Source organism: Squalius cephalus (genome assembly GCF_949319135.1).
Source record: "Squalius cephalus genome assembly, chromosome: 2".
In the NCBI taxonomy this organism is placed as follows: Eukaryota; Metazoa; Chordata; class Actinopteri; order Cypriniformes; family Leuciscidae; genus Squalius; species Squalius cephalus.
This window is the reverse complement of record NC_137123.1, coordinates 6,281,341-6,293,746: the sequence shown is the minus strand read 5'-3', so window position 1 is coordinate 6,293,746 and position 12,406 is coordinate 6,281,341. Positions and strand designations below refer to the sequence as shown.

Here is a 12,406-nt window from a genome sequence, read left to right as displayed (position 1 = left end):
CATGCTTGCACGTGTGGAAGTATTTAAAACAAGTGTGTTACAACTAGCCCCGTGTTACATTGTGCCCCGCGCTCCCCTACTGTAGGCTACTACACAACATACAGAACAACATTACATACATAGCATACATTCAGTCACTGCGTGTGGTCGAGTATTGTGGCGAAAAGATCATACCTAATATAATATAATAATAATATAATACAAGATGAAGTAGCATTTGGATGCATTTTATAACAGACAACATAAAGGAAGAAGGTATCATTTGTAAGGTAAAATATCAAATTACTGTCAAATATGTGCATGCACATCAATCACAGGCCAAACATTACATTACTAAATTTTACTGAATGTAAAAAGTCTGAACGAAAAGCCGGTTCCTGGAAAAGAGCCGGAATTCCATGAATCACTTTCACTTTCGAACTCCTTTTTTCTCTCCTGTAGAAATCAAGTGCCCCGCATCTTTAACTCTAATGCACAGTGTCTGCGTTACAGCGTTAGTACCCGAACAGATTTTTGTTAAAAGAATGTTCTCAAAATATTCAGTGTTGGTTCTGGGAACGTAAAAAATGTCCAGTTTTCTTGAAGTTAGAAGAACGTGTTTTTAAAGGTATGATGCATAAACGTTCTTTCAACTTAATTTTGATTAAAAAATTCAACATAGGCTACTAAGAACGTTGATTTCTAACATTCCAAACACATAAAATGTCCAGTTTCCTGAATGTTAATAGAATGTTATTTAAAGGTTTGTGATGTTCATGACACATTCTTTCAATCATACAAATACAAAATCCAAATTATTTAGTTTTATATGGGGAGTGTTATTTGCATTTTGACAACTTGTTTAAACCGGACCAAAAAAAAAAAAAAAAAAATGTGAATAGATCTAACACTCAAAATCAATTTTCTTTGTCATTTCAAGTTTATTAATAATGCAAATGTTGATAAAAGCATGTGTGGTGAAAAAAAAAGAGCATTTGCTGATAGATTTATGTCACAGCAGTTATCTGATGATCCTCATAGGCTATTATAATCATTCATGTACACCTATAATCTGGGAATATAAAATCAGTGTAGAGACATATTTGTAAAGCAACTGATCCTGGAATTGAGAAATTGAGCTTGAGTATCAAACATTCAGCAATTTCTTTTTATTTCATTTCTTTCAAAAAACTTTCTAAGAGGCTTTAAGATGACTTAAAGTTATTAAAAAATAAAACTAATAATTATGTTGATTTTAGTTCACCCCTTTAACCACTATTTTTTCTCCCTTTGAATAACACTGTAAAAAGTAACTGCATTACTTTCACAATCATAGGGAAGAAAATAACTCAGCCTGCATTTATTTCACAGTAATGTTCTGGCTTCATTATTGTAAAATAATACTCTTTACTCCTGTAAATTTCTGGCAATGTTTAGAGTGCCTGATTCTCTCAGAAAACCTTGATATGGGGAAGTCCAGTTTTAAAAGTCTGATTTCTAGACCTGGAAACATTATGGAAATTAGTAAAATTGCCATGGGTATATATATATACATATATACCCATGGAAAATACAATATATATATATATATATATATATATATATATATATATTATTATTTTTTTATTTTTTTATTTTTTACAAAGAATACATGTTTTACTAGTTATGCCAAGCTCTAGAGAAATTGTGAGTAGAAATATATTTTTACAGTCCTTATTCTTAATACTTATCCAGTAAATGATAAACAACTGGAGGAGTCAATGAAATTCATCGGTTGAAAAGAGCGGGAAAATTGAAGAACATTCACTTTTTATACATTTATAATAATTGAGTTATTTTAATCTGTGAACAGTTCTGTAAATTAAAATAATTTTTTGACAAAGATTGGGCTTTGAAAAGTCAAAAACATTGAGAAGTGCTCCTGTAGACCCTCCATCTCTCCAGCAACGTTTACTCAACGGTGTCTCTCTACAGCGTTTACTCGTGGCTTCTGCCCATATTGATAATGTTATTCGAGTGTCAGCAAATGTTCAGACCTCAGCCCCAAGGTCCTCCTCCATCATTTCCATCTTCCTCTCCATCCTCATCCTTTTTCTTCTTCTTTTTCTTCTTGTCCTCCACCTTGTATTTGACTCGTCGGATGGGGTCGGTCAAGCTGCGCATTTTGCCTTCATCGAACTCCTCGTTCATCATGAAGTTTCTGTCGATAAGCTCCGCCCCTTCCTGCCAGTTGCGGTAGCAGTCCGAACCCAGCGTGCAGATCTCCGACACGGCGTCGAGCAAGAGGACGGAGCAGTCCGGACGCAGGACCACCACCCTCGGCAGATCCTGCACCTCGAACATCTCGCTCAGCTCCCTGCAAACAACACACACATGATACTACTGATGGAAACACAGGCAAACTTATAGCATATAGATCAGTGGTTCTCAACCTTTTTGTCAAGGATTTATTCAAAGATCCCCAATGGAGGCTAACTAGAAGTATCATTAAATTTAAATAAATAAAATGAAAGAATCCTATTTGAAGAGCTGGATGTCACTCCCAAAACTTTTGCGTTCACTCCCCAAACTTTTGCATTCCCCCGAGAAACTTTGCATTCATTTGCAAGAATTTTGTGTTCTCCAAAAAATGTTGCGTTCGTTCGCAAGACTTTTGCTTTCCCTTGAGAAACTTTGCGTTTGTCCGCAAAACTTTTGCGTTCACTCCCAAAACTTTTTGCGTTCCCCCAAGAAACTTTGCGATCGTTAAAAAAAAATGGTGTTCCCCAAAAATGTTTGCGTTCATTCACAAGACTTTTGCTTTCCCTTGAGAAACATTGCGTTCGTTCGCAAAACTTTTGCGTTCACTCCCAAAACCTTTGCGTTTCCCAGAGAAACTTTGCAATCGTTAGAAAAAAAATGGTGTTCCTCAAAAAACGTTGCGTTCGTCCGCAAGACTTTTGCGTTCATTCGCAAGACTTTTGTGTTCCCCAAAAATGTTTGCGTTCGTTCGCAAGACTTCTGCTTTCCCTTGCGAAACTTTACGTTCACTCCCAAAACTTTTGCGTTACACCAAGAAACTTTGCGATCGTTAGAAAAAAAATGTTGTTCCCAAAAAACTTTGCATTCGTTCGCAAGACTTTTGTGTTTGATCGCAATACTTTTGCATTTGCTTTTGTGTTCCCCAAAAATGTTTGCATTCGTTCGCAAGACTTTTGCTTTCCCCCGAGAAACTTGGCGATTGTTAGAAAAAAAATGGTGTTCCCAAAAAACTTTGCGTTCGTTCGCAATACTTTTGCGTTCCCTTGAGAAACTTTGCGTTCATTCGCAAGACTTTTGTGTTCCCCAAAACATTTTGCGTTCCCCCGAGAAACTTTGCAATTGTTAGAAAAAATAATGGTTTTCCCCAAAAATGTTTGCATTCGGTCGCAAGACTTTTGCTTTCCCCCGAGAAACTTTGCGATCGTTAGAAAAAAAATGGTGTTCCCTAAAAAACTTTGCGTCCGTTCGCAAGACCTTTGTGTTCTCCAAAAATGTTTGCATTTGTTCACAAGACTTTTGCTTTTCCTTGAGAAACTTTTGCTTTCCCCTGAGAAACTTTTGCGTTCACTCCCAAAACTTTTGTGTCCCCCCGAGAAACATTGTGTTCGTTCGCAAAACTTTTGAATTCCCCTGAGAAACATTTGCGTTCCCCAGAGAAACATTTGCGTTCCCCAGAGAAACATTTGCGTTCCCCAGAGAAACTTTTGCGTTCCCCTGAGAAACTTTTGCATTTCCCCGAGAAACGTCTCGGTTACGTATGTAACCCTCGTTCCCTGAGTAGGGAACGGAGACGTTACGTCGGATGACGACGAATGGGGTTTCGCTTAGAAATCCTATCATCTTCGAGTATTAAAACACGAGCCAATGGCAAAGAAATGCCATGGGTCTGCGGAATTTGCATAGCGTAACTCCGCCCCGCCCTGGGGGTATAAAGGAAGTCGCTGGCAACATGCAGATATGTCTTCGCTGAGGAGCCGAGACTGAACTCAGGCGTTCCAGCGGTACAGCGGAAGTGGCAGGGAGACGTAACGTCTCCGTTCCCTACTCAGGGAACGAGGGTTACATACGTAACCGAGACGTTCCCTTTCGTTGTCACTCCGAGTTACGTCGGATGACGACGAATGGGGTTCCCGTATAATCACGCCACCTCTCGACTGTCTTCCAGTGCCCTGCGTAAGTCTGAGCTCCCTGTCGTGAGACTAGCACGGACGAAGGAGTCCTACTTAACACAGGAATACCAAGGTACACTGGGAAGCATATCCAGTGGAAATATGCAATCATGCCCAACCCGAAGGGGGGGACTTGGAATACACATATGACCCCGAAGGGCTGCATACGGAGTAACACTGGGGTGTCCAGCCGCAGGTGGAATATTTCAACCCCAGGGGTGGCAAGGTGGCTTGCCAAGGGAAAGACACATGCTCAAAGAGGCTTACAGTGGAGATACACATGTGGGGGTCGCCCTAAGGGAACCATGCACATGGAGGCACCTAGCCAAGCGCGAAAGCTGCCAGTGGCATAACTCTGGCGTTGACGTCGTCAGTGCTGGAGGAGACTCAGGGCTTATGAGGCTCACCTGAGGAAATATCGCACGTATCCCGTCCGTGGAGAGGAATGGCGAGCAAGCGAAGACACCTGAGCAGAATCTAGTACCGGCTAGTTGAAGCGAGTACATGAGAAGAAACTGGCTCTACTCGGAGATTGTAGAATCTCGCAAATGTGTTAGGTGTCGCCCAGCCTGCAGCTCTGCAGATGTCTGTTAGCGAGGCGCCATGCGCTAGAGCCCAAGAGGATGCCACACTCCGAGTGGAGTGGGCCGTCACACCAAGGGGGCACGGTCGACCTTGCTGCTGGTATGCCAAAGCAATGGCGTCCACTATCCAGTGAGACAACCTTTGTTTGGAGAGAGCCTTTCCCTTCAGCTTCCCACCATAACAGACAAAGAGCTGGTCTGAGGTCCTGAAACACTGCGTTCTGTCTACGTAAGCACGAAGGGCGCGTACTGGACAGAGCAGTGCCAAGGCTGGGTCTGCCTCCTCCAAGGGCAGCGCTTGCAGGTTCACTACCTGGTCTCGAAAGGGTGTAGTAGGAACCTTGGGCACATATCCAAGCCGGGGTCTCAGGATCACGTGAGAGTTAGCCGGCCCGAATTCCAGGCACGCTTCGTCAACCGAAAATGCCTGCAGGTCCCCTACCCTCTTGATGGAGGCCAATGCAACCAGGAGCGCTGTCTTCATTGACAGGAACTTAAGCTCCACTGATTGCAAAGGCTCAAATGGAGCACTCTGCAGGGCAGTTAGAACCACTGAGAGGTCCCAAGAGGGTACGAGGGGAGGACGAGGAGGATTTAGCCTCCTGGCTCCCCTCAGGAACCTGACAATCAGATCGTGCTTCCCCAAAGACTTACCATCAACTGCGTCGTGATGTGCGGCAATGGCGGCAACATACACTTTCAGGGTGGAGGGAGACAGCCTTCGCTCCAACCCTTCTCGCAGGAAGGAAAGCACGACACTGATGGGGCATTTCGTGGGTTCAAGATTTTTAGAAGAACACCAGGTGACGAAGAGGTTCCACTTCAACGCATAGACATGTCTCGTGGACGATGCTCTAGCGGAAGTGATGGTAGCCACCACCGCTGGTGGTAGGGTACTCAAACCTGCCTCGTCCCGTCCAGAAGCCACACGTGGAGGTTCCAAAGACCGGGACGAGGGTGCCAAAGGGTGCCCCGTCCCTGAGAAAGGAGGTCCTTCCTCAGAGGAATTGGCCAAGGAGGTGCTGTCGCAAGGAGTATGAGTTCTGAGAACCAGGTGTGGCTGGGCCAGTATGGGGCAACCAATACAACCTGCTCCTTGTCCTCCCTGATCTTGCGCAGGGTCCGCGCAAGAAGGCTCACTGGGGGAAACGCATACTTGCGTAGGCCCCGCGGCCAGCTGTGCGCCAGTGCATCCGTGCCGAGCGTGCCCTCGGTCAGGGAATAAAACAGGTCGCAATGGGACGAGTTGTGGGAGGCAAACAGGTCTACCTGTGCGTCGCCGAACTGATCCCAAATCAGCTGGACCGTCTGGGGATGGAGCCGCCATTCTCCAGCGAGAGGCCGAACTCGAGACAGCTCGTCGGCCGCCTGGTTCAGGTGTCCCGGGATATAAATGGCTCGAAGCGACCTCAGATGCTTCTGACTCCATATGAGGAGGTGGCGAGCGAGTTGCGACATACGGCGGGAGCGTAGACCACCTTGATGGTTGATGTACGCTACTGTCGCGGAATTGTCTGATCGGACTAGTACGTGCTGACCCCTGAGCAACGCATGGAAGCGGTGCAGGGCGAGACGTACAGCCAGCAACTCGAGGCAATTGACATGCCAAAGGCGCTGGGGTCCTGTCCAGGAGCCCGCGGCAGCATGTCCATTGCACATGGCGCCCCAGCCCGTGGTGGAGGCATCTGTTGAGACAACAACATGCCGGGAAACTCGTTCCAGGGGCACTCCGGCCCGTAGAAAGCTGAGGTTCGACCACGGGGTGAAGGTCTGACGGCAGGCCGGAGTCACTGGGACCCGGAGCTTGCCGTGTTGCCATGCCCACCTCGGGACTCGATCGCGAAGCCAAAGCTGAAGCGGTCTCAGATGAAGCAATCCGAGCGGCGTTACTGCGTCTGCGGATGCCATATGCCCCAGGAGCCTCTGAAAAAGTTTCAGTGGAACCGCACTCTTGCCCTCGAATTGACGAAGACAAGTCAGCAGTGACTGCGCGCGCTCGCTCGTAAGCTGCGCACACATGGCGACCGAGTCGATTTCCATACCGAGAAAAGAGATCCTCTGCACTGGGCAGAGTTGCTCTTCCCCCAGTTGACCCGAAGGCCCAGACGGGCTAAGTGTTGGAGCACCAGATCCCTGTGTTTGCAAACCTGGTCTCGAGAGTGAGCTAGGATTAGCCAGTCGTCGAGATAGTTCAGGATGCGAACCCCGTGTTCCCGGAGGGGAACAAGGGCTGCCTCGACGACCTTCGTGAAGACGCGAGGAGACAGGGCTAGCCCGAAAGGGAGAACCGCGTACTGGTATGCCTGCCCCTCGAAAGCAAACCGAAGAAACGGTCTGTGTCGAGGTAAATGGAGACATGGAAGTAGGCGTCCTTCAGGTCGATCGCTGCAAACCAATCTTGTGGCCGCACACACTCGAAAATGCGTTTGGCCGTGAGCATCTTGAACGGCAGCCTGTGAAGGGAGCGGTTCAGGACGCGCATGTCCAAGATCGGTCGTAACCCACCCGATTTCTTCGGAACAATGAAGTAAGGGCTGTAGAAGCCGGACCTCATTTCGGCTGGAGGGACAATCTCGATCGCACCCTTCGCCAGTAGGGTGGCGACCTCCGCTCTCATGACAGGGGCATTGCCACCGACCATAGTGAAGCGGACTCCGCTGTAGCGGGGAGGAGATCGCGCGAACTGAATCGCGTGCCGAGCCTGATGGTTCTCGCGACCCAGCGGGACAGTCTGGGAAGCTCTAGCCAGGCTTCCAGAAAGTGCACCAGCGGGGTCATACGAACCACAGACGTACCGTCGGGGGTGCAGCGAGGCGGAATGACCGGCCCAGACGTGGGTGGCATAGCGGCCCGGTGCGGGGGCACGGTCATTAACCGCGTCCTGCCAGAGGAGGCCAGGGGAGGACCAGCGTCCCACGGAGGCGTGCTCTGGCAGGGGTCTGGCGACAGAGGGGGATGAGAGGAGCGTGGCCCGTGGGCGGCGCGTGCTGTCATCCAAGCCTCTTGGGGCTCAGAGAAAGAGCATCAGTTCTTTTGTAGAGATTCTGCCCCAGCCCTCCAGTGGGGGAAGGAGTGGTCCTGCTACCAGCTCCTGAAGAACTGAGCCCTAACTCCAAGCTGCCTGCCTCTCAGGTTTGTGCTGCTCAGCCAGGTGTTAGCCGGCTAAGGGGCAGAGACAGGTTGGTGCCACCCTCCTGCGACCTCCTCGTACTCTGGGCCAGTGAAGGCTCGAGGGGAGGAATCGCAGAGGGGCGGTGTCGGCGGGAAGCAGGCTAAGGAGACCGCACGGACAGATGACCGTCGGTGCAGAAGGTCCTCAGCCTGCTTATAGAGTGATCGAAGACTGTTGGGCGCAATCCTGAACCACACCGCCGACTAGGCTGCCCGTCTCAGAGTGCTGCTTAGACTGGCGTGGCAGTCTAAGGGGTGGAGACGGGCAGCGCCGCCCTCCTGCGACTTGCTCCTGCTCAGGGCCGGTGAAGACCCGAGGGGAGCAACCGCATGGAGGGGGCCTTGGCGGGAAGCAGACTAAGGAGACCACACGGATGGATGACCATCGGTGCAGGACCCGAGTCTACTTCAGGTGGTCGAAGCCACACCGCCAAAGGGCCCAGCCTGGGACATGGGGGAGCTTAGAAGATGAACTCTCAGACACCCCCACATCAACCTGGCTAAGCCCATGTCTGGACCACACTAGTGGACATCACCTGACCCAGGATCACGCAGGTGCTGATGTCGCCTGAGCGAGGTCGGCAGTGTGCGTGGCGGAACAAACCAGGCCGGGCATGGGGGGCATAGCGTCCCAGCATAGGGGCGTGGTTAGAATTTCCGCGTTCTGCCAGGGTTGGCCAGGGAAGGACTAGCGTTCCACTGCGGCCGGTTCGGACAGAACTCCCGGGACAGCACTGCATCGAAGGCGCAGGCGACACACAGCACTGCATGACCGTGCCACGATAGTGACAGGGACCATACAGACCATGATCGCCGTGCGATCGAAAGCAGCGAAGGCGGAGGACACCCGCGGGCCGCGAAAGTCACGTGGACTCTCACGGAGCGCAGTCGTCCTGATGCACGTCCGGGAGAAGCTTACAGCGCTCGGGGGGAGGGCGGGGCCACTCCAGCCGATGCTTTCAGCTGCCCGGGAAAGCATGGCTGACAGCTCTGGATCGGTCGCGGCAACGATGGCACTCCCGTGGGAGGCAACGCAGTCGAAACTTCATTTCCAGAGGAATCAAGCCCGCCTTGTGATGCTGTGAGTGCATGGTCTGCGATGTGGAGGGGGGTGTGGCCCGAGGAATTGACTCGTCGGTTGTTGTGCCACACCGAACCCTCAGATCACCCTGGCCACCAGCCAAAGTATCCCTTCTCGAGGAAGAGATAAATTGGGGTGTGGCAGAGGGGACTCTACTCACATGGAGATCATTGAGTCTAGATCTATAAACATCGCGATGGTCATGTTCCCGCAATGAAAAACATGACTCATCAACGAGCGCTGCCGAGCGTGATTAAGCCCAACACGCAAAACAGCGCTCGCGACCGTTAAGCAGATGAATCACGCACACACATCCAGAAAATAGAAAATACACGGGCGAACCGTCTTGAAAAAGACGTGCCGCGTGCAGCTCTTTTAGAGAGTGGAAAAGCTCAGCAGAGTGCTGAAGCGCCCGGGGAGAAACACACTCACTGTAGGCAGATTACTGCACAAAACAGCAGCAAGAAATGCGATCTCGCTGGAACACGCCGTCACACCAACACACTGAAGAGCCGCTCGTCTCGAAGAGATTTGAGATGACACTCAAAAGGCTTGTGGAGTGAAGTACTGAACTTGGCTCCGAAGCGAAAACATATCTGCATGTTGCCAGCGACTTCCTTTATACCCCCAGGGCGGGGCGGAGTTACGCTATGCAAATTCCGCAGACCCATGGCATTTCTTTGCCATTGGCTCGTGTTTTAATACTCGAAGATGATAGGATTTCTAAGCGAAACCCCATTCGTCGTCATCCGACGTAACTCGGAGTGACAACGAAAGGGAACTTTGCATTCATTCGCAAGAATTTTGTGTTCTCCAAAAAATGTTGCGTTCGTTCACAAGACTTTTGCTTTCCCTTGAGAAACTTTTCGTTTGTTCGCAAAACTTTTGCTTTCCCTTGAGAAACTTTGCGTTCGTTCGCAAGACTTTTGTGTTCGATCGCAATACTTTTGCGTTTGCTTTTGTGTTCCCCAAAAATGTTTGCATTCGTTCGCAAGACTTTTGCTTTCCCCCGAGAAACTTTGCGATTGTTAGAAAAAAAATGGTGTTCCCAAAAAACTTTGCGTCCGTTCGCAATATTTTTGCGTTCCCTTGAGAAACTTTGCCTTCATTCGCAAGACTTTTATGTTCCCCAAAAAATGTTGCGTTCCCCCAAGAAACTTTGCAATTGTTAGAAAAAATAAATGGTGTTCCCCAAAAAATTTTGCATTCGGTCGCAAGACTTTTGCTTTCCCCCGAGAAACTTTGCGATCGTTAGAAAAAAAATGGTGTTCCCTAAAAAACTTTGCGTTCGTTCGCAAGACCTTTGTGTTCTCCAAAAATGTTTGCATTAGTTCACAAGACTTTTGCTTTCCCTTGAGAAACTTTGCATTCGTTCACAAAACTTTTGCATTCCCTCCCAAAACTTTTGTGTTCCCCCAAGAAACATTGTGTTCGTTCGCAAAACTTTTGTGTTCACTCGAGAAACATTGTGTTTGTTCGCAAAACTTCTGCGTTCCTCAAAGAAACTTTGTTTGTTCGCAATACTTTTGCGTTCCACTGAGAAATTTTTTGCGGACACTCCTAAAACTTTTGCATTCCTTGCAGACTCTTTTGATCTGTGCTGAATGGCCCCGACCCCCTGGTAGAGAACCACTGTACAAAATCCCCATTTCATACTATTCGGAACAGAAAGTGCATGTACTTCCTGTAGGGGTCCTCGTAGGCCAGGAACAGGCAGCGTTTGGGCAGCTCTTTCAGGAACTTCTCCAGCTGCTCCTCAGACGAGTCCAGAGAGATGTACAGCAGCACCAGCTGGGCCGATCTCTCCACGTAGAACTCGTCCGTCAGTTTCTTGTAGAAGTCTTTGAGCGTCGGAGCGAAGTCCTGACACTTCTCACACTCGCCCGAGCCGAAGAACAGCATGAGGATGCGGTTCTGGAGACGCAGGATGATCTCGCGCTCCGTGTCCAGCTCGTCTTTGTCCTTGTTGTTCTTCACCAGAACCTTCCCCAAGAACAGGTCCACCATGACAGCTTCTGGAGAGGGAGAGATATATATATATATATATATATATAGAGAGAGAGAGAGAGAGAGAGAGAGAGAGAGAGAGAGAGCTTATTTACTAATCAATTTAAAGCTTTCATTCTGCAGGAATTTGCAGGAGAAAGGCACAAATATAAGTAAACGTTGATCTAATTTTAATTACAACAACTGACGACAGCTTAAAAACACAATCAAGTATATATACTGTACAAAAAAAAAAAATGCCCTAAAGGAAAAATGGCTAAAGGATCATGTGACACTCCAGAGAAACACTCAAACAAAAGAGATCTCAGAGTATCTAATAGACTAAAGGAAGTTTACATTATTTAATTTTTTTTAAAATGCAAATGTAAAAATAGGCCTAAACAACTTCTACAGAAATATTGCAGTGCCCATTTAAACATTAAGCATTAAGCCATTTATTAAGCTGCATGTTGCATCTACAACCCTATAAACTCACTTAAAGCGAGATATTTTCAACTCAATGCTGACGCACCTTCAGTGACTGAATCTCGCTGTCGATCAGAACCGAAATGATCATGAGTTCAGATGAATGCGGTCCTGCAGGTTGAACATGTCGTTGTTCCTCGTAACCACACACCCTGTTCACAGAGATTACAGGGTTAAAGAGACACCAGTGTGTCCTTTAGTCACCGTGTGTGTTTACCACTCAGAGAGATCTGAGGATGCAGCGAACAGACCACCTCATCTACATCAACCCACCGTCATAATCCTAGAGTGAAGGAGAGAGAGAGAGAGAGAGAGAGAGAGAGAGAGAGAGAGAGGGGAGTTTAGAACCAATCGAGTCTTCTGGGGTGTTTAGTCTGACATATGATAATTGAAATTACCCATCAAAAACAAATCATCTGCTGAATGCATCGCTGAGATTCAAAAACACTTTTTTGTTTGTCTTTAATGATGAAGACGACTCATGTCGCACTCAGGGCGGATTATGGCCGTGTTTGTCAGAGATCCAATAAGCCTTCTTGGCTGAAAATACACTAAGGCCTTGGTAATCCAATAGAGAGAGTGAGCGTGTGAAAACAGGAGTGGCTTCAGAGGGCAAAATAGATTGATATATGAATGAGTTTTATATGCTAATGATACATCTTTAAGACTGGTAAAAGTGGAAGATGCCGAACCGTTTGGACTGAGAAACGACTACACCCCGAGAAGACAAAGCACGTTTCTGGAAAATAACATTTGAACTCTCTCTTGGGAAACTAGCATCCCCATCCGAGACACAATCACACTGTCAATAACATCAGGATTGTATTAATCTACATCTCTTTCCCTTCATCTCTTCTCTCTCTCAAGCTGAAATCACCTGAAATTCACCCAAAAATCTACAAGGTTTAATGTGTACAATTATTATCATA

General features: G+C 47.9%; 1 protein-coding gene across 2 annotated transcripts; it reads right to left on the bottom strand.

Moving 5' to 3' along the window:
* Window positions 1-1,619: 1,619 nt before the first annotated feature.
* nxnl1 (nucleoredoxin like 1) lies at window positions 1,620-11,990 on the bottom strand. 2 transcript variants are annotated; one of them, XM_079864561.1, is made up of 4 exons: window positions 11,876-11,990; window positions 11,524-11,760; window positions 10,662-11,020; window positions 1,620-2,335 (listed from the first exon to the last, which is right to left on the bottom strand). In XM_079864561.1, exons 3-4 carry the CDS (start codon window positions 11,010-11,012, stop codon window positions 2,150-2,152), a joined length of 537 nt encoding a protein of 178 aa, XP_079720687.1. In that variant the 5' UTR covers window positions 11,013-11,020; window positions 11,524-11,760; window positions 11,876-11,990; the 3' UTR covers window positions 1,620-2,149. The 2 variants fall into 2 exon arrangements, with proteins under 2 accessions (XP_079720687.1, XP_079720686.1); XM_079864560.1 differs by having other exon boundaries at window positions 10,687-11,020.
* Window positions 11,991-12,406: the final 416 nt, after the last annotated feature.